Genomic DNA, 25,379 nt, shown 5'->3' with positions numbered 1-25,379 from the left:
AGAAGCCACCCACAAGCTCATTCCTCCTGAAGACTTGAGCATGGCCTATCTGTGCCTGCACTCTGCATTCTCCCATACTCATCGTGCCTCCACAAAGTACTCCAGACCCTGAGTTTACTGTTTATCACCTCCAGTTTTATTATGCAAGCAGCACTAAAGCCTAACTTCACTCTGTGTGTCTCATGTCACCCAGATGCTTGCTTGTCTTAGGGATTCTTCTAGTCTAGAAAACACCCCTCTCCACAACCCACTTTTCCTCCTCACACGTTCTTGTTAGAGGGACCAGGTGGGCTGTCAGACAGAACCTCTATTCCCTAGATTTTTCTGGCAATCAGCCCCAGGCCTACTCACAGAAGGCAAATGCTCTACTATCAGCAACATCCAGCTGCCCAACCACTTCTTCTCAGCATCCTTTCACTTACAGGGCTGATCCCTGAACCTCGTGTAGCACAGATACCCTCTTGAGGGTTGACTTATGTCTAGGTTAAGCACTGGTTTTGAGCACACTTTGTAAGTTTTGCTATCCTTGAGTATTTTCACTACTTTACAAACCATTACTAAAGATAAGCATCTGGATTGGTCCCAAGTCTTTTCTTGGGTAAGATGTAAAGGTAGGCCTGGCCATCACACACACAAATATCAACACGTATGTACATGTTCCTAGGTATATGTAAGTTTCTCTAGAGCAGTGTATCAGTGGCAGCTTGCCACCTGATCTTGTATGTGTCTGTGTATAGTTGAGTGCTTCTGCACATGTGTGCAGAGGCCAGAACTGGACATCAGATAGTCTTTTTCTGAACCTTGAGCTTGTACCAGCTCAGCTGGGCTGTAAGCTAACTGTCTAGCAGTTCTCCTGTTTCTGCCGTTTCAGAGCTGGTACATGCAGGACGCTCTTTTACAGCTGAGTCTGGCCTTCATGCCTGCACTGCAGCACTCGGCTCCGCTGAGCCACCTCTCCTGCCTAACACTTTCTCACTGCTACCCCATTTCTAAGGGTGCCATATAACCTCTTATGAGACAGACATCCAGCTTTACAATGTAAAGATCTCTCAATACATCACACTGCACAATCTTCACAATCGTCCATCTACACATGCTTTCCCCTTACCCCAAATTCAAGTCTTTGTAACAGGTGATATTAGTCAGCTCTATCCTGCCACCAGCTAGGTCTCAAGGACCCAATTCAGGCTGTCAGGGTTGGCGCCTTTATGTACGGAGCCATCTTGTCAGCCTTTTGGGGGTTTGTTTTTGTTTTTTATTCTGGTTTTTTTATTTTAGTTCTTTGTTACAGGGACTTGCTATGTAGCTCAGGCTAGCCTTAAACTATAGACTCCCAGGTGTGAAATCTGTAACTATGTGTCACCACATCTAGAAGGATAAGCCACAGGCAGGGTGGCATGTGTCCCATGACACACGTAGAGGTCAGAGGACAACTTGTAAGAGTCCGTTCTCTTCTTGTTCTGTGTGGGCCCACAAAGGTGAGGAACACCTCAGCAACGACATCTCTACTCGCTCCCTGGCCTCCACCCAGCCATTTACAAACACACATACACTTGTGAACACACATGCTTTCCTCAATATAAAAGAATAAACACACATATAAATGCAAAAATTGAAATACAGATTTGGAGATTAAGTCACTTTTTTGAATTTTAAGATTATATATTCATACAGATTAGGATAGTAATGTCAAATGAAACTGTAGTTTATGTAAATAATCACTTTTTTTCTAATGTATTTATATCCTTATAATAGCAGAAATATAGTGAGTTTAGTGAAGACAAACCTTTTAAGTGGCCATGTCTCTATAAAAAGACTTACTGCTATTCATTAAAATACTATTCTTCAGTGTTTTCTAGACTACAGGACAATCATAGTAAAACTTACCTCTGCCTTTTTACTAATATGATCTGTAAATAAAAAAAAGAAAAGTAAAGTTTTACAGGAAAGAATTAACAAATACAAATATTTCAACAAGAAAAAAAGTTGCTGAATTATAAAGTGTTACACACAGAGTTTTCTAAGATTCATATCTGACTTACTATTAGGCTTAGGATGTTAAAACCTAGCACAGACTTGCTAGTTGTGTTCAGTTTCAGGACTACATTTTATATCCTAGTGATGCCACTGCACCAAGGGATGGAATTAAATTTTAAGCATGTGAGTTTTATATATAGCTCAGTTACCTGGTTATATGTATTTTTCAGAGGACAGAAAATAGAGGAGATAAATCTATGTCTAAAATCAGATGGCTATTAACTGAAAATGTTCAGATTACTGTCTTTGTTGAATGAAATAAAAACTATGATAGTAATTTATGGCCTTAAAAGCTATTAGCTATATTATTTTTAAGATGAACAAAGTGATCTGATTGTACTGTAATAAAATTCCTAACATATTTACAGATGTGTGTTTATAGAATTCAACAACAGAACACTAACAGTTACAGATGAAGCAAACCATAGGCACAGAAACTCTACAAAGCTCTTCCAGGCAGGAACAGCAGAGCAGGAGGAGGGAGAGAATGGCTCAGCCTAAAGCACTAGGCAAGGCCACAGCCTGTAATTTAAGGGTGATCAGGATAATAGGTACTTGCTTTAAGTTAGGTGATCAGGATATCTACTTAACAATGTTCTTGCCTACAAGCAATTATCACCTCTCAAAGAAGAATCTGACAGAATACCTTTCTTATGACCAACAATTAGAAAGACTGCCTCATTTTCTACATCATTTGTCCATCAGTACAGTACAAAATGCAGTCAACCTCAAAATCATTAATTGACATCAAACTAATTTTTCTGGTATGTTCTACTTAGCAATAGGATGCCATAATCCAAGGGAAGGTCACAACTGTGACCAACACAAATTGTAAAAAGCTATGTAGCTTCTCTTTGCTATACTCTCAATGTAGCTAAGAAGTTTGCTCACAACTTAAGGAATCACATGGAAATAAATTAGGAGTTTTAAAAAGTATTTTTGGTATGTGTTTTGTCTCATGTGTCCCAGGCTGACTTTTGAGGATGAAGCTGAGCTTCTGATGCCCCTGCCTCCATCTCTTCAGTGCTGGCTCACAGGCACAACATGAAGCCAGGTACATGTGGTGCGAGGACTCAGACTCAGAGCATCCTGCAATGGCAGGCAGGTAAGCCCACCACAAAGAGTGCTGTACTCCAGCCCTAATACGTATTCTTTTCATACCTCTGCCTAAATGTTAAAGAAGTTTCTTTCTTTTTAAAAAAGTTAAGGCTGAAGAGATGGCTTAGTGACTAAGAACACTGGTTGTGCTTGCAGAGGACCTGGGTTTGAGTCTGCTTTTACCTCTTGTTCTAGGAGGTATCCGATGCCCTGTTCTGACCACCACAGGGACCAGGCACACATGTGGTGACAGATACATACTCAGACAAAACATTCATACAATAAAAATAATAAAATTTAAAAATGTACAGAGCTAAAAACCTACCCACTTACTTTATGTGTGTACTTTTGGCCAGCATGTTTGCCAAGTAGTGCTTACGGAGGTCAGAATATGGAGGTCAGAGGAGGGCACTGCTCCCCCTGGAACTCTATTTCAGACAGTTGTGGTGCAGGAGATTGAAAAAGGGTCTCCTGGGACAGAAGCCTTCACTCCTCGTAACTGCCAAGCCATCCCCACAGACCCCAAAAGTATCGTGTAAAACTAATTACTCTCGGTAAACTTATATGTTTTACTTTAGCACGTCTTTTATCCCTAAACCAAAGTAAGTTATTTAGCCTATAGGAAAACTTTCCTTTTTTTTTTTTTAAAGGATTTAGTGTGTGTGTGTGTGTGAGTGTGTGTATGTGTGTGTGAGTGTGTGTATGTGAGTATGTGTGTGTATGTGTGTGTGCAGATGCAACTAGAGACCAAAGCTCCTGGAAGTGGAGTTAGAGGTAGTTGTGAGCTGTCTGGCATGGATTCTGGGACTGGAACACAGCTCCTCTGTAAAAGACACAAGCATTTAACTTCTGAGCCATCTCTCCAACCCCAGGAAGAACTTTCTTGATCCTCAAATGAAAGCAAAACCTCCAAGTTTACTCTTAGTTTCACAGAAAAGCTAGTTTCTGAAAACTGTATTTAGATTTTTCATACTTAGTTTCTGAAATTATTGCTGGGACAGCATTTATCCTTTTTTGCATTTTATTTATTTATTTATTTATTTATTATTTGCTTTATCCTTTTAAGCAGTTTTTTTTTTTAAGGTTTATTTATTATGTATACAGCATTCTGCCTGCATGTATCCCTGCAGGCCAGAAGAGGGCACCAGATCTCATTATAGTTATGATGAGCTATCATGTTGTTGCTAGGAATTGAACTCCGGACCTCTGGAAATCCAGAACTACAACAAGGTAAATTATTACTGAGCTTTACAGAGTCCTACTGACTGATTTAAAGTTTAAGCCCTCAAATAGTTATTTCCAAGCAGATGTTTTAAATTTTGTCCCTGTAAAATTCATGTTCAAATATAACTATCATTGGAAAAAATACTAAGCAAGAGACCCTTGATCCCAGCCTCTGTTCCTTGGGAAACAAACAACCCACCATGAACAGTCCAAGTTTTGGAAACACTGCATTTGTGTTCTAAGAAACGCTCACCACACAAATCAGGAAGATGGTGAGTGAGTGTCTGAGAGCAGGGGTCTGGGCGCAAACAGCTATGATAAAAAAAAAAAAGTGCCGAGAGAAATAAAGGAGCTATAGGAAATAGAAATGAGGCAAGTATGATATCTTCTCCCAAAAGAAAGCCTGCTGGGACAACCCAACGTCCCACGTGGAGATAGCTCCTGCCGGAAGGCACTGGGAAGGACGCCTGCTCTAATAAGCCTCAAAAGGAATGCATGCACTGCAGGCACCCAAAGGAGGCTGAACCCAACTGCCAAGGAAGAATGACAGCACAGGAGACCTCACACAAGTGCTAGCCTGGGGACAGGGATCTGAGACAGAGGATTGGACAGAGTATACAATTCCCCTTCCCTTGCTACTGCCCAGAGTAGCAAGAGCCAGAGACTATGGGCACTGGAACTCAGCCTGCCTTAGTCCACCAGCAAAGGGGTGCAGCTCTGCACCACACATGCACAGAGGAAGCACAAGGGAGGAGGTCAGGAGAGCCACACCGTTCCCTCCCCACCCCCCATCATAAAGCCAAGAGAAGATTCACATGAAATACATGTAAAACAACAGACAGGGTCATATACACTCCAGAAGGGGCACAAACACAACAAAGACACTCAAAACCATGACAGAAGATTCCTCTTGGAAACCGCCACATGCTGACAGTGTCTCAGTACAGAGACCAAGGATGCCCAGATTCCTGAACTGCCAAAAATACCTCAGAGCCACACTTTAAAAATCAACCACCACCAAAAATCCAAACAAATGGATTTAAGACCTATACAAGAAAATTATTAAATAGCTGGGCAGTGGTGGCACACACCTTTAATCCCAGCACTTGGGAGGCAGAGGCAGGCAGATTTCTGAGTTTGAGGCCAGCCTGGTCTACAGAGTGAGTTCCAGAGAGTTACAGAGAAACCCTGTCTCGAAAAACCAAAAAAAAAAAAAAAAAAGAAAAGAAAAGAAAAGAAAAGAAAAGAAAATTATAAAATGAATTCAAGAGCTAGACAGGAAAGTTATGAGAATGAAATGATAAGTAACCTAGAGATAGAACTCCCTAGAGGGAAGAGGAGACACCTACAGTTCTGCAAGCCCCACACGGCCTATACCTGAGGTTACATGACCAGCAGAGATCCCTTACACAGAGCTGCCTGAGCTTGTGCGGAGGTCCAGGGTGCTGTGTTTGAGCCTAGCTGTTACCCAAGCTGAGGTAATTAGGCTGTCCTACAGGTGACCTCTCACCCATGCTTCTGTAGGAAAAGCCTGGAAACTCACGGGCTCAGCAAGCTAAACTTGGAGGCTTGGAGGCAACTGTTTTTCTGGTTTGTTCTTGGTGCCTTCTCCTGAGTGAATAAATATTTGTTCTCATCTCCCAAGAAGTCACACAGGACCTTTTGTCTCTCTCTCACTCCTTTGAGCAGCAAGCATCCCTCTGACAGATTCTGGCATCTTGACACTGCACTTCCTTGCCTCCAGAACTATGAGCCAGTGTGCTTCTGTTTGTTGGAAACTCTCTGCCATTAGTTAGCCTACCGCAGCTGTACCGGATGAACTAAAGCACAGGGTTACATCTTTATACTCTAAATGGTACACAAACAAAAACAAAATTAGAAGAATACTCGAAACATATACAGCTATAAAAAGACTCAAAATGGGGTGGGGGCTACTTCAGGTTGGAGACTGGGCCAGCATCAGCAAGCGTCTGGGTCTGACCTAGCACCACATAAACTAGACATGGGATACCTGTGACTTCAAGGCAGAGGCAGGAGGGCCCTCGCTACACACTGAGTTTGAAGTCAGCCTGAGTAACAAGAGTCCAGATTTAGGAAAAAGACAAAGCCATCAGGCGAAAGTGGCTGTGGCACGGCAGGACGCACATACGTTACCTTCACACTGGAAGTCTTTGAGTGACACTGTGACAGGTTTGTCCTTGCCCTGGTGGTTCTTCCTTTTATCTTTTTTATTTATACCTTTTGTCTGAGTTGAAGCAGTCTCAGCATTTTCATAATCCTAGAAAGAATTACCAACAACGATTAAGTTTGGTTTGTAAAGCACAACATCAACTCTTCAATGTTTCTGACAGAGCACAGGCAAATAAAAAACAAAAAGCTTAGGCCTTTTGAAATTGATTTTCATGCAATTTCAGCTAAATTGTATGGAAGTTCCTGCTAAGTTACTGTCCATCCTCTCAACTGAAAGCATTAAAGTAAAAGCATAGACTGGTTTATAAATCCCACCTCTGCCAACTTATTCTTTCCTTCAGGAGCACATTTAAGAGAATAATCTCTAATTTCTAATCTCATACCCCTGAAATGGAGATTCCGTTGTTTTCTACCACTAAAATTTAGATCAGTTTTCTTTTAAAACTATATTCTTTTAAAAATAAACTCTAGTTTTTAAAAAGATGTTTTTATTTTCTGTGGATAGGTGTTTTGCCTGAATGTATGTCTGAGCCCAAATGGGGCATAAGATGACACTGGGTTCTGGGCACTAGAGTTACAAGTGGTTGTGAGCCGCCTGTGAGTGCTGGGAACCAACACTGGCCACTGAAGAGCAGCCCCCGACTCCATGACACTCGTATATGGCTTTCTTCACCCATCTCTAATACACTTACGTCTCCACTGTGGCTTCTTTTCCCAGCCCTCTCCCCCTGGTCTTCTATGCTCTTTGGTGTCAAAGTCTGCACTTCACACCCCTGATCTCTCTCTATGTTCAGATATCAGCTGCAGGGCTCAGCACACTCTGCCATGTTGTGTTTCTTCCCCACCTTCTCACAGGCCCCTTTATGTGCTCGGCTATGCCACCCTCCAACACCTGTCAATTATGAGTCTCATTTTTTTTTCTTGTCTACTCTCACGTCACATCATATATGCTAATGAACCATTCTGTTAGTTACTAGGTCTCTTCTCTTGCTTGGACACTGACAATCTCTAATTTAGTCCCTCAATTCACTTTCTATACTTATAGCATGGGTTTCTAAAATAAAAACCTGAACTCAATCTAAAAGTTAAAAATATCCAGTATCTTCTAAGAGAAGGCAAGCCCACCACGTGTGTTTGACACTGTCTTTTAGCCCACTGAAGCTTTCCCAGGTCACTCAGTTAGTTTTTCCTATGCAGTATTTCGCACATTAGCTACTGTCATGTTGATACACCTTCCCTTCGAGTGCCTACTTCCTTCTGGTCTGCTTTATGAACAGCTAACAAGTCCAGAAAGATTTTAAGACAATTGTTTTTGAAAAGTCCCATCCCTACCAAAGGCACTAAGAAACTGTTTTATTGTGAGTCTTCCAAGGGCACCATTTGCCTGTCTCCTTCGCTGAGCTCAAGGGCTGAGATAGTCTTTATCGTCACATCCTATGCCAGCACCTGGCCAGTGAGGAACAAAAGAGGCAGAAAACAACATCCCTGATTTTTTTTTTCTTTTCTTTTCTGTTTTTGAGACAGGAGTTCACTCTGTGGCCCAAACTGGCCTAGGACACACTGTATAGCCCACACTGCTGGCCTAAAGCTGTAGCCATCCTCCTGCCTTTGCCTCAGCAGTGCTGGGATTATAGGCATGCGTCAGTGGATGGCCCAGACTTACATTATTTGTTACATAAAATCAATTCTTAGTCTCATATAAAAATAAACACTTGAGTAGTGCTGAGCACCTGTGACCCCAGAGTTGGGGAGGTAGAAAGGAGGAACTCGTGGCTTGCTGGCCAGACAGTCTAGTTGAGTCTGTGAGCCCCAGCTTTATCTGAGATCCTGTCTCCAAAAGAAGATGGAGAGAGACTGATGCTGATTTCTGGCCTTCCTACACACTTGTATATGAGTGCACACACACACTAATATAAACTATTATAGTTATTTGATTGAAATACTGACTTGCAAACTCCATGAACACATTAACATAATTACATAAGTAGCCTTCACATACAAAAGCAGCACTTCCATTCTCTCAGAGTCATTACTGTCTGACAAAAAGCAATGGTTTGGAGTACTAGGCCTATGAATTTAGCAAGAAAACGGTCTGGGAGCATGACATTTTACCAACACCATTTGCTCCACTCCTAAAACACCTAATTGTTGCAGGTCCAGAACAAAGACATTCATCCTACAATAGCTCATCATTAAAATGAAAATCATATGCACGAATTCAGAAATAAAGGAGCCCCTTGCCAAGCCTAACCTCCAAGTTCACTGAAATCAGAGTAAAGCAGTGCACTCACTTTATGGTAGTCTCATTTTCATCTCGGTAGACGCTGACCATTTAGGCTATCAAGACTCTTCTCCCACCCCTTCTTTGAAAAGGAAATTACTTATTTTTCTGCATATGGCTGTTCTGGCTGCATGTGTATGTAGGTTGTTCTAAGTGGCCATACTGCTGCTAAGAACTGAACGCAGGTCATCTGGAAGAGTAGTCGGTGCTCTTAAGCACTGAGCCATCTCTCCAGTCTTGATTTTGGTAATAATCACTTCAGTTACTTAGCATACAGTGAAGAAGAACATGAAAAACAAAGCACATGGGACATAGTAGACCACCTGACTGGACAGGATACAGCAGACCACCTGACTGGACAGGATACAGCAGACCACCTGACTGGCAAGGGTTTTTTTGTAGTAAAATCATTTGCAGTGTGCTTTAATTTCTCTTTCTTTGTCCGGGGATAGGGATACTAGTGGACTGTAGCACAGCCAGAAAGGCCTCAATCATGGGGGGTGGGGGGGGGGGCGGGCGGGCGGGCGGGGTAGTTATTCTTGATCAACTTGAATGAATCTAAGAAAACAACAAAATCCTAGCAAATGTTAAGAAGTATAATGTCATGTAAGTCAAATTTCACACAATTTAGATACAGGAACTGGACACCAATACTACATCTCACTTTATATCCCTCTAGTCAGAGCAGCAAGATCCCGGAAATCAGTGCTCACAACATTCGCTGAGCTTAAAGCACAGTCTAGGAGGTGAGCTCTATGTTCTGAACTGCTGTTCCTCCCTGGTAGGGAGCCTTTTAATGGATTCCTGTATACTGCAGCACCTAGATTGATTTAAATTTTATATATATATATCACACACCTGACCCCCGACCTTCACTCAAAGCTCCTAAATGTACTTACTGTCTATGTTCATTTAGGATGAAGCTAAGTCATGTGGCCTTCTTATTCTTTTGTTTGCTTCATCTGGGTTAGAGAAAGTCACCTTTCTAAGTCATCAGACAAAGCATGGCTCTCTTGTTTCTGTCCCCTCAAATCTGAGGAGGGAGGGACCCTGCTATAGACCTCATCACAGACCCTGTCATGGACCCTGCTGTGGATTCTCTCATGGATTTTGGGGGCAAACATTATTTTTTTGTAGTTTTAGAGGATAAATCCAGGGCCTAACACCAAATTACAGCCCAGCCCTAAAGAAGCAACTTTCTGTGAGTTCAGGCAGGCCGGCCTGAGCTCTGTCGATGCAGACATGGTGAATCCTTTGGCTGGTAACTGTGTCAGTAGCAACCGTCACGTCAGTACCTGTTTGTGCTCTTCATACTCCAGCTTACTCAGCAGCAACGCCTTCTCAAGGTCAGCTTCAAACATTTCAGAGGTCAGCTAAAAAAAAAATGTTTTACAATAACCATACATTTATAGCATACTCTTAAAATAACCATGATATATGACAATACAGACAGCAAAAGAAAATGAATGTACTTTAAATGAACACTTATCAGTTTTCCTAAGTTATTTAACCATGCTACCCTAGGGACCTTGTACTGTATAAAGGCATAAACTCCTTTTTGAAATTTATGATTCCTCATTCATTGTTAGTTTGAGCACACATCCGTGTCTACATATGCTATAGACATCTCATATTTTTCTCTCCAAAATCCCTTATTACTGTGAATAAAATATTCTGATATCTGTGATTCAACAGGACAGTTAAGCATCCCAACCATTCTAACACGATGCCATACAAACAGCTAGGCTGAGTGACCAGCAGTGACAGGCAGGGAACGTGGTGAGCCAGGTCTTTTCCAGTCTTCTAGGCACTGTCTTCAGATAGGAAGGTACCCACCTGACAGTCACCCCACACGTGGTGTCTGCTAGCCTCGCCTTGGAGTGTCCCAGAACTTGCTAGTTTCCATCTTTCCTACGGCCTAAGTCTTCAGGTTTTAATTACTCCTCAATACATTTTTGCCCAAGTTATTAAGAATTGTTATGCTGTTTAATGTTTAAAAATATTCAGACTAAGATAGAAACCAATGTGAAAGGGAATGGGTAAAGGCTATCTTAAAAACTAGAAAACTGTTAACATCAAACTCTACAAATTAAACTTTCTAAGTGGAGTGACCCCTTAAAAAGCATCTCATTTAATCCTTTGCCACGACTAGAAACAGTAGAACAAGTTAGCTTTACACAGAAAAACACTAACTGAAATTCAATGAGAATTAAACTGGTGAAGAAAACTGCGTGCAACAACAATCTAAGGAAGTCCACAATAAACTACAATCCATACAATAAGCCCAGGAGGCTGAGAAGTATTAACTATTAGCAGGAAACGCACTTTACAATTGAATCCTAGGAGCCTGGGAGGTGGCTCAGTGGTTATGAGCACTGGCTGCTCTTGCAGAGAACCCATTACCAGCACACACATGATGGCTCATTCCAGTTCCAGAGGATCTAATACTCTCTTCTGGCTTCAGTAAGCACTAAGTACACATGTGATATACTTATGTACATACAGGCTAAATCCCCATAAATACTTTAACCCTCCCCAAGTCATTATATGGATAATAAAAAATAATAAACTAAAATTAAAATTTATGTATATTTGCCACATTAAAAAAAAAGTATAAATCAATTTCTCCCAACACTTGGGAGGCGGAAGCAAGCGGATTTCTGAGTTCGAGGCCAGCCTGGTCTACAGAGTGAGTTCCAGGACAGTCAGAGCTACACAGAGAAACCCTGTCTCGAAAAACCAAACCAAACAAAAAAAAAATCAATGTCTATATCTAAACTAAGTACAAAATATTTGTTCATAAGTTAAAATAAGGTGATGGTCTTTTAAAAAGTAACAAATCTAAATTTATTCTGAACAAAGCTGGTTATTTGCTACTGTAATCCTATTTTTAACATTTAATTGTGGGAAGAAACTTTGATTATTTCCTATGTAGCATACATACATTTGGCTGAAGTTTTAATGAGTCAGAGAGCAGGTCAGATTAGGAAGTCTTACAATATACTATGATCTTCCAGTAACTCACAGAATTAAAATTGTTAAGGCAGATCATTCTGATAAAACAATAAAAAATAAAGTATGTGTGTGTGTGTTTTGTTTTATTTTCTTTTTTTAAGAGAGAAGGTCTCACTATATATCCTTAGCTGTCCTGGAACTCAGTACATAGACTACGTGGGTCAAAAATTCATAGATCCACTAGGCCTAGAAATGAAATTTGAAGTAGAAAAAAACAAAAACCAACCAACCAAACACCAGTGGCTTTCCCTAGAATCTGTGTCTAACTTTAACAGTTTAAAGTCCGGCCACCTTACCTGCCTGCCTGCCTGCACTGTGTGCTGACAATTGGCCTAAATCATAATAAGCAAGCAAAGATAAAGTATATGATAGCATCAAGCAAAACTCCAACCTATCCCTTAAGTTTGCTTTTTTATTAACAAACTAGTATACAAGTAAACAAAAATGAGTGAAACTTAAAATTTCAAACCAAAAAGGAACCTTAATTAGGATATACTGAGTATTCTCTGAAACTAAATTTTATGTTGCTACTTAAAGGACAGAAATAGGGCTGGAGAGACGGCTCAGAGGCTGAGAGTACTGACTGTTCTCCTAGAGGTCCTGAGTTCAATTCCTAGCAACCACATGGTGGTTCACAACCATCTGTAGTAGGATCTGATACCCTCTTCTGGTGTGTCTGAGGACAGCTACAGTGTATTCATATACAAATAAATAAATCTTTATAAAAATTTTTAAAAGGACAAATAATTTTGATAGGTAGAAAATGGAATAGAATTCTGGAACAGCAATGCTGGCATACAATGCTTACAACAGCTCACAAAGTGCTCCATCTCATGGGACACTAAAGCCCATCCTGGTACACTGCACAAGACTAGACTGTTTCCTTCTAAGCACAAGTTCTAAGGCTCTGGGTCTGTCTACAGGACTCAACAACACACACAGTACAGTACAAACTCCTCCAGGCCCTGAACTATGTGATCTGTCTTCTTTTCAGAACCACCTGATCACGGTGACAGCAAATATGGAGAAGGAAAGGTGCTGGAGGCTGTGTTCAAGGTCACACACTGCTTTTGGTGTAAATCTGAGTCATTTTCCTACATCAGTTTCTCTTTAGCTATTGAGAGAAATTCTCTCTGATGACGACAATGGTGACTCCTGTTACTGTCTACCAGCGTGTCACTATGGGGAAACGTCAGCAGTGTTACTGTATGGCTCCTCTGTAATGACTGGTACTCACAATACTGAGTCTCAGACAGTGTGCGAGCCTAAAGAGAACATACTGAACACAGTTTATATGAGGAGCGTGTTCACTCTTCTCACTTGCTGTCTGCCTCTGGGAGTTTTCATTGCTTTAGAGACAGGCTCTTGCCCGGTTTCCCAGGCTGGGCTGGAACTCAGGAGCCTCTTGCCTCAGTTCTCTAAGTGGTTAGATGTTTGGATTACATATGTGCACCATCACACCCAGCTCTGTCTAGTTCTTTTAAAATGCTAACACAAGAACAATAGGAAAATCCACTAAAGGACAAAATATCTGTCTGAAAATAATGCCCATTTTTCTATGGATCAAATTATAGTTTACTAAATATGCAAATAAACAATGTTCTTTTCCTATGAATGTACATGCACACACACATGCATTCTCACATTCTCACACACATTCTGTGCCTTCCTTCCCTCATGTGTACTCTCTTAATGACCACTTAAGAGATATAGAATAAGATGCATGTAATAGGTCAACAGAAGCAACATACCATCAGCAGGTTCACACAGTTACAAAGGAAGTTTCACCCCAAAGTCTCTGTGTAATCACCACTCTTACTAGATATTTTTAACAGGAGATTTGTAACCCTATAAATCTGAGTTTTAAAAAATGTGAACAAGTGTTTTATAACCACTCTCTCCAGCCCTTCGAAAGTTGAAATAAGTTATTTCTCTACGTTCCTAGCATGCTTTCCTTTACAAACAGTAGATGAACTGAAAACAAACAAACCAACCCGGGCCAGGGCCGTAGGTCAAGAGCAGAGCATGTGCCTAGGGCCTTGCCTAGCGCCAAAGGCCCCAGGTCTGACTCGCAGAACCCACAGAGAAAACCTGCAACTGCTTTGCTCTGAGCAATCTAACATCCTTAATACACACACAGGCCACAGGTTTCATCAAAGCTGCACATAGGAACCACCCAGCACTGTCGCGCAAGCACTCAGGTGTGCTGCCATCTCAACCCTCCATCAGGTTGAGAACCAGCACGGGAGCCTTGTGTCCTCAGCACTACCTGTTCATCTCTCTGTCTCCACTCTTGCCAGTTTTCTTCCCGTGACTCCTTCTGTGCTGGGTTTGGCGATGAAAGCTCATGTTGAACATTGCAAATGGAATGGGAGGATTTCTGGGGAATTTTCTTGAAAGCAAGATTCCTGAGCTAAGAAATAAGCACAAAATATATTAAATTCAGTGTATCAGTACTAGTGATTTTAATTTTAAAATATTTTTAGTCTAAATACTCATATTAACGTACACAACTGAAAGTTACTTGTGGATTTTATCTTTACTTTTAAATTTATTAATTTTTTTTTAATCACACAAAGTCTCACTATCCTATCCAGGGTTGTTCAAGCAACCCTGTCATCTTAGTCTCCTGAGAAGCTGGGGCCACAGGCATGGGCTCTCCTCTTTAAGACGTCTCTTTCTTAATTTTATAGCATGAACACACAAGCTGCTCCAGTCAGGAAAAACATCTGTGAGTGTTGGCTGCATGTGAGTTCAGGTAGGTGTACATTCACCAGGAAGCTGTGTCCTGTGACAGGCACAGTAGAGGTGATGCATGTTCTCTCAGCCCCGGGGATACAGAACGACAGAACGAACGGCATGGCTACCTCTGTCATGTGCTCTCAGCCCCGGGACACAGAATGGCATGGCTACCTCTGTCATGTGCTCTCAGCCCCGGGACACAGAATGGCATGGCTACCTCGTTTGCTTCACTCTGTTGCTGTTCCTTCTTTTTTCTTCTCTTCTCCCGTTTCTTCTCATTTGAGGTTGCTTTGTTTCCCAGAGTTTGAGACTTCCCATTACTCCGGCCTTTGCCTTTCCCAGGCTCGGAATCAGAGCCACTGCCGCTGTCCACTTGTAGCAGGGCAAAGCGAGAGGCAGTTGTGAGCACAGAGCTGAGGACTGCAGAGGCCATGGCTCAGAACTGGGGGCTTAAACGCTTACTCAATAGTAACTCCTAAGGGGTGGGGGGTTGGAGGACAGAGGAGGAGGAAGAAGAGGGAGAGGAAGAGGAGGAGAAAACACATTGAAGAAAATTATTCTAGTTTCTCCAACAGCCAAACATATAAAATACATTTCCCCTGACATCAGATTTGGTAGTACTTGGATTTGTACCCACAATCCCACTGGCATTAACATTTTAAAACTAAACTAAACAAAATAAAGTTATTCAAAAGAATATGTAGGTTTTATTTATTTCACAGCTAACAATTCAGGACTATAATGAATACACAATGCTCATTTCCACATCTGGTTTTAAAAGTCCTTAACTTTTCTTGAAACACTTCTGTGGTGTATACACACTCATGGGACAGATGCTACATCACCAGCCCTGAGAGGAGGGCCAGCATCCGTAATCATACACGAAGGCCGTTCCTGCAGCTGCACGCTCACCCCCAACTTCAAGAAAACAAGACAAGAATAGAAAAGAACACTCTAACATCAAAATGCTGAATTTGATTATAAAGACTGATGCTTACAACTTTAAAAAAAAAGAAAAGAAAAGAAAAGAAAAGAGAAAGGACTTAAATTTCCTCAACCAGGAAATTCATGCCTGTTACTGTCAAAGCTGTCAAAAGCCTATGGCTGACGCGGTCACTGGCCCCAGCAGGTATAGACTACTGTTTTATTGAAAAGGCAAGCCAACCACTAGATCAGTGTTGCTCTTAGCCTTGGTGAGACTCTTAGTAATCAGTATGTGTAAACTGTATACGGTAGCAGCATAAGCTCTTAAATGTCGGGAGTTACTGGTTATTATTTGACTGCAATGCCTTGTGTGAGTTAAATGTTCATAAATATTGTAAAATACCTCTTGAAGAGGACTTAGGATGTGGCACAATTATTTAAAATGTGACTAAGCACAATGACTCCACTGTAAAATATGTTCTGAAATTCACACCAACATTTGCCCCATCTAGAAATGAAAGAAAAAAGCTTGCAGGCAGGCAGGCAGGCAGGAGGAACAGAGGCAGCAAAATCCATCAGGGGCCTAAGGAGCCCAGAGGCCTGGGCTCCCCAAGACCCACAACTGCAGCAGGGACTGACTGACACACTGGACACACAGAAGTTTCCCACAATGAGTGAAACTACAAAAGGCAAACCACAAGGAAACAGAATAAATCTTTCAACCGAGAAAAGAACTCAATACTCATTCATAAGACAAAGAACACTGGCTACGAAGGTTACAGCCCTCAGCAGCTCAAAATGCTAAAATATTAAAAGTGTTTCAAAGGGAGAACAAAGGAGTACAAGGAGTACAAGGGAGTGTTCATAAACAATGATGACTCCTTTTTCTCAGGGTTTACACATGTGTGTGTGTGTGTGTGTGTGTGTGTGTGTGCGCACGTGCGTGCACGTGCATGTAGGCAAAAAAAAAAAAAGGTCAGGATAGTACAATATAATAAATTACTGTCAGCATGTTAAATATTTAACATAGTAAATATATCAAAGACATTATTCTACTCATTCTTCCAAAGCTAAAATAACAGGGGTTCATGGGTCCGTGTTCCTTTTTAAGACCAGGATTCATGCCAGGTGGTGGTGGTGGTGGTGGTGAACATCTTTAATCTTCGTCCTTGGAGGCAAAGGCAGTTGAATCTCTGTGAGTTTGAGGCCTGCGTGGCCTGCAGAGTGAGTTCCAGGACAGCCAAAGCTACACAGAGAAACCCTGTCTCTGCTCAGGTCTTGTTTCAATACAGACACAGCATTGTAATGCTTATACCAAGAATTGAAAGAGATGCAGATCAACCCAAGGAGGATGGAGGATTCAAAGCCATAAGGAAGGGGTCTGGAAAGAGATCATGGAAACATACCTGAAGCCCAAAAAGCCACATCAGTAATAATATGCACGTATCATGGGATGGGGTTGGGAGGGAGCCAGATTGGCATAATCATTTGACTGCTCGGCTACTGAAAACTAGTTTTAAATAAGTATTGTTACTCTGTGTGGTTACTGGGGACTGGCATAAAGCAAAGAAATACAGCTGCTGGATTAATTTATGGCTATATTATTATTAAAAAAGTAATTCATTTACATTCTACAGTGATTTCTCCCGCTTTCCCTGTTCTGTGAGAAAACAGATTGCTCAGTGTTCACTTGTTCCTGGAGTCTGGAACGTCTGTGTCCTTCACTTAAAACTTCTCCGTTCTTCAAATTTAGCCCTATTGCAAGTCAATTCTGATCTGCCTTCTCGTTAACTACTGGCTCCCGTTAATGTTCCTGCACTTACACTTACTTCTGTTCTTCAATGGACTCCTTTCAATCGCTCTCACTGTATCTAGCTCCCTACTGTCCTGATTTTAAAGATGCTGAACAACACAGGTCTCTTCTTTGTCTTCCAAATATATATATCAAGGACTTGGCACAGATAAATTTATCAGCCAGTTGTAATGGGCACATCTGCAGTACTGGAAGGGATAAGGCAGGAAGGTCATAGGTTCAAGGCTAAACTGGGCTACACAGTAAAAAAACGGTCTCAGCAAAAAAAAAAAAAAAAAAAGAAGAAACATTAATTAACATTATTAACATTAAATAAGTTAATCATGACCTCAAGCTTACTGAGGCCTAATTATATTCTCCAAGCACACAGTGCCATACCTAAGTGTGCACTGGAATCTGTGCTCTGAACTAGAACACTGAGGGTGGAGAGCACACACCATCTAACAGCGCCGTCACAACAAAGTGTTTCCACAACTCATTTTCCCCCCCTAGGAATCTTGTTTTTGTAGGAAGCTTTGGATTTTGTGTCAAACTGCTGATTTTTAAAAATTGAGTGTGTGAGATAAACTGTTGCTACTAAGGAACAGGCCAAGCTACATCTAGCAAGATTTATAAATGAATGGCCTGTTTTCTTGAGGCCTTGGTCTCTATGAAGGGCCACTGCCATGATGAGTGCCTTCTTCTATGACATCAGTGTCGGGAAAGAATTGAGCCTGGGGGAACTCAAGTACATAATTTCAGTCCTTTAAAAAATGAACAGTAGTGACTGTGTCGATCAACACGATCAACCACCTAGCTTGATCCAAAACGGAACTATGCGATGTCAATGTCATCAGTTAATATGGCCATATGCTTTGAGAGGGCAGCTCTCTCACCGTGTTGCCTGCACTGGGACCAAACTCTCAATCCTCCTGTCCCAGGCTCCTGAGTCTTGGGAACACAGGTGTACACCAGTTGGTGTAGCTAGAGAGGCCTTGGTGGACTCTAACAGATCAAACACAAACAGGACTTGCAACTCCATGAGGCCCTGGGTTTGATGCCAAGCACTGTCCCCACGAATTACAAAATGAGAGGAAAAGGAATGGACTGGTCTCACTCATCTCCTTGGCTACTTGACTGTCATTTGGACTTCTTAGAACTTAAGGTTACAGGGATGGAGGACCAACGGTCCTGAAACGTTTGCATCCAACACACTTATCGCAAATGACATAAACTTAAAGGCATACCCCGAGTTCCACCCCCCACCCCCACCCCCACCCCACGCTGCAACACACACACTGGCTAGGTGCAGCCTTCCTTTTCTAATCCACAGCTCTCAACTTCTGTGGGTTGTGAATTCTTAAAAACAAAAACAAAAAGCAAACTGCAGACATGTACTAAGGAATTCAGTCATGAAGTGCAAAGGTGATTTTCACTTGCACACAACGTCCCTCTGATCCACGTGTAGGTTCTCGCTCTAGAGTGGTTGCTAGAAGCCCCTAGGGTTAATACAGGTGTATTTCAATCTTTAGTGAAAAATCACATTAAAGAGGCTTAGACTAACCGATTTTAGTGACATAAGCTAGTGTAGGGAAACCCTAGGCTTTCTAGGAAGATTCTCAATACAGCATTACGATCTTTCGGCAGTTTCTCCAGTATTTCTGGAGCTACAGCTTAACTTCATTCCCGTGACAGGCGGGCGCAAGCGCCTTCAAATAAACAGACGAGGCTGAAGAACAATGCTTGTGTTTTTCCAGTGCCTCTGCCTCTCGCTAGAACTCTCGACCGACATCCCCTGAGAAATGTCGCCAGTGAGCGGGGCAGACAATGGGATAAACTTTTGCCCCGACTGCTCCGCGTTTACAGACACCCCAAGGCTGGCACCCCACCGCTGCCTCCGCCGCCGCCGCGCGTAGCTGCTCGAAGTCCCGACAGCAGAGGCTTGTGCGAGAGCCTGCGCGTCTACCTCGGGCTGCCAGGAGGGAAGGAGGGAGGGCGAGCGGCGCCTCTCTCCTCCTTTGGGAAACCGAAGCCAAATCTCACGCACGAGCGGTTCCGGGTGCTCCAAAACTTGTTCGCGAAGTACCCGGAGAAAGAGCGCGGCGGGCTGGGCGAGCCCCAGCCGCTGCCGAGACGCGGCGTCCAAGCCCGCAAGCGACACCGGCGTCGGGTGGGCGCCCCGGGGAGCCCCAAGCGGGCGGCCGCACCTGCTGTCACTCCCGCGGCCGGCCGCGGCGGACCAGGCCTGCGGCCCGCACTCCCCCGCAGCCTCCGCGGCCCTCCCGCCGCCCGGCCCCGCTCAGCTCAGCCCCGCTCAGCTCCGCTCTGCTCGGCTCCCCGCCTCAGGCCGCACTCGGCCGCGTCCCCTCAGCCGCGAGCTGCGGGGCTCCGCGGACTCACCGGGCCTTCCTCGCCGCGGCGCGGCCGCTCCCGTCTCCCCGCCGCTCCCGCGCTACCCCCAGGCGTTGGGCGCGGGCCGCGGGGCGTCCGCAGTAACGGGCCCGCGGAGGGCGGCGGCGCGCGGAGGGCGGGGCGGGGCGGGGCGGGGCGGACCCGCAGGCCTGGCGCCCGCCGTGGCCGGCTGGCGCGCGGGACTTCTTTGCCGAGGGTCGCAGCGCGGCGGACGCGGACGCCGAGGAGAGGTCCGCGGGGGACGGACCGCGGAGGACCAGAACCACCTGCTGGAGGAGCCGCGCTACGGGGGCCGCGCAGGGTCCAAACGGCTCGCGTAGGCGGCGGCTCCGCGGTCCTCGGGGTCGCGGAGCCGGGAAGGTGGGAGGCCTTCCGGGAGGAGGCTTAGGCCGCCGCGGGCGGCGCGCGGCGGGATCGCCAGGCTGTGGGGAGGCCCGGGGGCGGAGGCGGACCTCCAGTTGGCGAGGGAGGGCGGTGCTGCACGAGAGGCAAACAGCCGGACGGCCTTGGGTTCCCGCGGGAGCACCTCCCGGGCCGCTTTAGTTTTGCAAAGTTAAGCGGCTTACCGGCAAGCCCGTCCGCTACCGCCCAGCCGTGCGGGCTGCCCGTCGCTGTCCCGCGCGAGTCACCGCCGCGGGTGTAGACGTGGGGGACACAGTGGGGAGCGAAGCAAAGAATCGCAGAAGACGCCAGATCACCCTAGGGTCCGGTGGAAAAATAGAATGTTACTCGGGATCCGAGGACTGCGAGCATCTTTGGGGCAGCGCGAGGGAGGAGGCTTTTGGACTTGGCCTGGGAAGAGGTGGGGTTTTGCGGGGAGACCTCGGGGCCTTGGATGGAGGCCATTGGACGCTGCGTTCCACAATGAGATTGGAGGTGTTGACAAGTGGCAGAGACGACTGAAAAATGGGGGAGAGGGGCGGCGGTGGTGAGGGATGGCCGAGTTCCAAGAGTAAGGATTGATGTTTAAGGCAATATTTGATGTTTTAGGGTTTAGAAGTTTGAAGGAAGAAACGAAGGCTTTTTTTGCTTTGTAACTCCTGCAGATGTTAGAGATGGAAAACTGGCAGCCCTGTGTAGACCAGGCAGACGGTAATAACAGATGAGCTATCGGGGGTGAGGACACATGGCTATGAGCCCCCAACACTTGGCAAGCTGATCAGAAAGTGAGTCCAAGGCCAGTGGTTACACAGAAAGATTGATCCGGGGGTCGGGGCCAAGAGGATGGGGCAAGACTTGAGATAAAGGAAGGCAGGAAGAATTTTAAATGATTGAGAAGTGATGTGGAGGTGCATTCTACAGGATTTGAACATCTGATTGGGAAGAGAGAAATGAGGTCTTGAGACCCGGTTGCTTGTAAGAGGGAGCATGAACACTTGGAAGAGGAGGATGCAGCTACTTATCGGTTTACATAGAACCGGGGTTGAAGGCAGCTAAATAGGTGGCCATAAGCAGTTGAAGCAGTTCTAAAACAGCTGAAAGAACTGCACCTGGACAGTACACTAGGTGTGGGGAATAGTTCAGTCGATAGCTTGAGTTCTAGCCCCAGAATAAATGTAAAAGCTCCCAGTGGTATCAAGCTCTGGTCCCAAAGATTAACAGGCAGAAACAGGTGGATCCCTCTGTCTTGTTAGCTACCCTCCCACTCTCCACAAAAAGATAGCACCTGAGGAATGATAACCACAGCCCCTCCCAGCATGTGCATGAACAACACACAAGGATTGGAAACTCCTCAGCTTAGTAGCATATTGCCATAAGAGAAGGGGGCCGACTCAGTCTGGAAATACATCATCATTAGAGTCTTGCTACCCCAAGGTTGACCACATGTGTGCCACCAGCAAGTTTGTTAGAAACGTGTGGATCTCTGGCCTAACACAGACCTGCCCATTAGAATCTGCAACCTCAAAGAACTTCCAAGAGGTGACCCCATCGGATTTTGGGAAGCTCAGCTCTAGATGAGGAAAGTCAACAGAGGAGTGGGGGGTGGGCAGGGAGGAAGAGAAGGGACACTTGGGTAAGGCACCAAAGCAGGGGACTTCAGTCTCGTCAAAGCTGGGCCAGGGAGTGTGGGTCAGAACCACACACCGTGGAGGGTGCGGGAAAACCACGTGTGTGGGTTGTGACTGGCTGCCACGATCACAACAGCCGTGTTTTCACTGAGGAGGGCTTTAGAGACTCTTACTTTCGGGCTCGGGGTTGCCTAGAGACAGTCCTAGCCCTGCTCACACACTCAGGGCACGTTGGAGTAAGTGGGTGGGTTGATAGATCAAGAACAGAGTGTCCCCAGAGCAAGGTCAGCTAATCGTTTATCACAGCTCATGCCCCTGAACACAGACTCCTTTTCTCAGCCTCCTCGGGTTAATGCTCCTGTGTACTATTTCCCATAGAAGATGAGCAGGAGCTGTGCCTGCCACTGCCAGGCAGGACCCTTTACCTTAATTGGCAGAACCCCAGCAACGTGCCTGGAGGAAGAGCTTCCCCTTCTGAAGTGAACGACGCGGATTTGCATTGACTCAGGCGTGGTAGGCTGGAAGGCCGAGAGAGGAAGGAGCATCTAGAAATACCATAAAGTTGAAGCGATGGCTCAGTGGTTGAGGGTACTTGCCACTCTTCAGAGGACCTGTGTGGGTCTGATTCTCAGCACCCCCATGATGGCTCACAAACACCTGTAGCTCCAGATCTTGTGGCCACGAGTGTGGTGCACAGATATAACTGCAGGCAAGCATCTGCAAACATAAAATTGAAAATATAGTAAGGTTTCTAAACTGGTGCATTTGACCAGGTTACTTTTTTTTTTTTTTTTTTTTAAGAACCTGGGTCCTATAGGGAATGTCCTAAACACAGCACAGTTGAGTAGGGTGCACGAGAAAACGAATCTGTAGCTGTTAGTAATGCCAGGGTGCCGGAAGTGGGCGTGGGAAGGACTGAGTGCTGCACCTCAGATCCTGAGGGCTCCCCAGAGGTAAGTCCAGTAAAGGCTTGGTGCACAGTACCTCCAGGGTAGCTTCAAAAGATGAGTGGACTCTGGACCCTACTTCAGTCTTTGTTGTTGTTGTTGTTCCTTTCTGGCTGTGGAGTGAGCAACTTAGGGCTTAGCTCCCTGCCACGGTGCTCCCCACAGGCCTCAAAGCAAAGGCAAACACCAGAGCACTCGAAACTGTGAGCCAGAACTAATCTCTCTTCAAAAGGTGACCACCACCGCCGGGCAGTAGTGGCGCATGCCTTTAATCCCAGCACTCGGGAGGCAGAGGCAGGCGGATTTCTGAGTTCGAGGCCAGCCTGGTCTACAGAGTGAGTTCCAGGACAGCCAGGGCTATACAGAGAAACCCTGTCTCGAAAAACCAAAATAAATAAATAAATAAATAAAAGCTGACCACCTCAACTTCTGTGATGATAATAGCTGAGTAACGGTGAAGGACCACAGGGTCCAAGGGCCTTTGAAGAGAGGAAAGGGTCAAAGAACTGAGAAGCAGAAAGGCTTTTGAAAGGAATAGCCACGTTATATTGTTTGTATGTAGCCACGCACTGTCTTGGCTCACACCACACCACACCCAACAGTGGTCCATCTCCTAAGATGGAGTTGCCAGGGGCAGATCCCATACTTAGAGGAGGTGGAGGCAGGAGGATCGTGAGTTTGCTGCCAGTCTAAGCTACAAAGAGAATTTGAGGCAATCGAGACTCTGTCTCAGAGAAGTAAAAACCCAAGCAAACAACATCAGCCAGCTAAGGAAACGTTGTCTAATGACATTCGGCTGCCTTAGTCTGTGTTAGTGGCCTCTGTGCTGTACGGTGACTAAGTCAGCCCACCGTGTGGCTTTCAGAACATATCCTTGTCACTATGAAATATCAGACTCTCCCATGCGTGTGTCTATATAAAAGTTTCTCTTTGCTCCTAAAACCCCCATGTATAAAGGCTTTGTTAAGGCAGTGCTGTTGGCAGGTGGCTTAAAGAGGTAGGGCCTGGTGGAAGGCCCTTAGGCCAATGGCAGCAGCTCCTGGAGGCAGTGGAATCCCACACCTCTCCTTATTTAGTCCTGTCCTGAGCAATGAAGTGAGTTTTACTTGGTAAGTGCTCCTGTCCAAATGCAACGGGGCCAGCCAGTCAATCAGCCAGTCAGGGACCTCCAAAACTGAGCCAAAATTAATATGTACTCTTTGTAAGTTGTCTGAGTTAGGCACTTTTCACTGTAACACAAAGCTGATTAGCATGGAGTGGGAACCAGCTAACCCAAAGGAAGAGATCTCTAAATATGAAGTTTGCTTCACTGTGGTGAGGAGTGTGAGTCTTCTTTTAATCTCTTACAGTGAAGCTTTCCACACAACCAGAGATTTCGTTAGAGTTCTGTCACCGACTCTCTAGTATAGGTAAACTCTTGAGGGTATGAACATCATCGGAAGAAGCCCCTTGCATGCAAGACCAGCCTACTCGGACAAACAGGTGAAATGAAAAGGATAAGATAGCGTATAGAACTAGTGCCTAGGCATAACAAGATGTATGTCAGGTTTTTATTTTTTATTTTTACTTCAAATGCATGGGCATTCTGCCTACATGTGTCAGGGCACCCGATCCCCTGGAACTGGAGTCACAGACAGTTGTAAACTGCCACGTGGTTGCTGGGAATTAAATCTGGGTCCTCCGGTAGAGCAGCCAGTGCTCTTCACCACTGAATCATCTCTCCAGCACCAAGATGTCAGGGTTTTTTTTAAACTAAAATTAATTTTTATTTTATCATTTTATGTGGATGGGTGTTTGGATACATCCACATATGCAGTACCCTCAGAGTCCAGAAGTGTATTGATCTGTGGAACTGGAGTTAGAGGTGGTTGTAAGCCTCCATGTGGGTACTAGGACTTGAACCCTGGTCTTCTGGAAGAGCGGTGTCTTAGTTAGGGTTGCTGTGATGAAACACCATGACCGAAAGCAACTTGGAGAGGGAAGGGTTTGTTTGGCTTATATTTCCATGTCACTGTTCATCATTGAAGGAATTCAGAACAGGAACTCAACCAGGGCAGGAACCTGGAGGCAGGAGCTGATGCAGAGGTCATGGAGGGATGTTACTTACTGGCTTGCTTCCCCTGGCTTGCTCAGCCTGCTTTCTTATAGAACCCAGGACCACCAGCATAAGGATGGCACCACCCACAATGGGCTGGGCCCTCTCCCATCAATCACTAATAAGAATGCCCTACAGGCTTGCCTATAGCCTGATCTTACTGGAAGCTTGACTATAGTTTGTGTCAGACTGCCGTAAACTAACCAGTTCAAGCAAGTGCTGTTAACAGCTGAGCCATTTTTCCAGCCAAAATCTTAAATATTCAGACTCCCGTCTGCTTTATCCAGGAAATTATCAGAGAGAAGTACTCCATGCAAATAAGGACACAAATTAAGAAATATAAAAACATGAGGGTCAAGTTAATAGAAGCTAAAGAGAAGGAAATGAAGCTCCTTTGCCTGGATGGTGGGGCCTCCAGGAAGAAGACCGTGCCAGGACTAAAGACCAGCTGGTCCATCCTGATGCTGGCAGGTAGCATCTCCAGCATATGGTGGCAATGATGTGTTTGAGCCTTTCGAATGAAACTTTCCAACTCTGGTGGGTCACGGGAAGGCTACCAGTTTCATCTGTTAGCCAGTGAAGCGGAGGTGGAAGGGACTGTGGAGTGCAGAAA

General features: G+C 44.7%; 1 protein-coding gene across 2 annotated transcripts in view; it reads right to left on the bottom strand.

The window, feature by feature from the left end:
- Gkap1 (G kinase anchoring protein 1) overlaps positions 1 to 19,973 on the bottom strand; it is a 38,377-nt gene extending 18,404 nt beyond the window's left edge. The window contains exons 1-6 of one of the 2 annotated variants that reach the window (XM_021180396.3): positions 19,704 to 19,973; positions 14,805 to 15,062; positions 14,115 to 14,258; positions 10,126 to 10,203; positions 6,514 to 6,637; positions 1,888 to 1,910 (exon numbers count right to left, since the gene is read on the bottom strand). In XM_021180396.3, the coding sequence (XP_021036055.1) occupies positions 1,888 to 1,910; positions 6,514 to 6,637; positions 10,126 to 10,203; positions 14,115 to 14,258; positions 14,805 to 15,020 (585 nt within the window). In that variant the 5' untranslated portion in view covers positions 15,021 to 15,062; positions 19,704 to 19,973. The remainder of the gene's footprint in view (positions 1 to 1,887; positions 1,911 to 6,513; positions 6,638 to 10,125; positions 10,204 to 14,114; positions 14,259 to 14,804; positions 15,063 to 19,703) is intronic. The other variant, XM_085831033.1, reaches the window with a different exon arrangement.
- Between the last annotated feature and the right edge of the window lie 5,406 nt (positions 19,974 to 25,379).

The sequence above is a fragment of the Mus caroli genome, unplaced genomic scaffold, assembly GCF_978045245.1.
Source record: "Mus caroli unplaced genomic scaffold, Mus_caroli_1 scaffold_15, whole genome shotgun sequence".
In the NCBI taxonomy this organism is placed as follows: domain Eukaryota; kingdom Metazoa; phylum Chordata; class Mammalia; order Rodentia; family Muridae; genus Mus; species Mus caroli.
The sequence above is the reverse complement of the archived record's forward strand: the minus strand, read 5'-3'. Positions and strand labels throughout refer to the sequence as shown.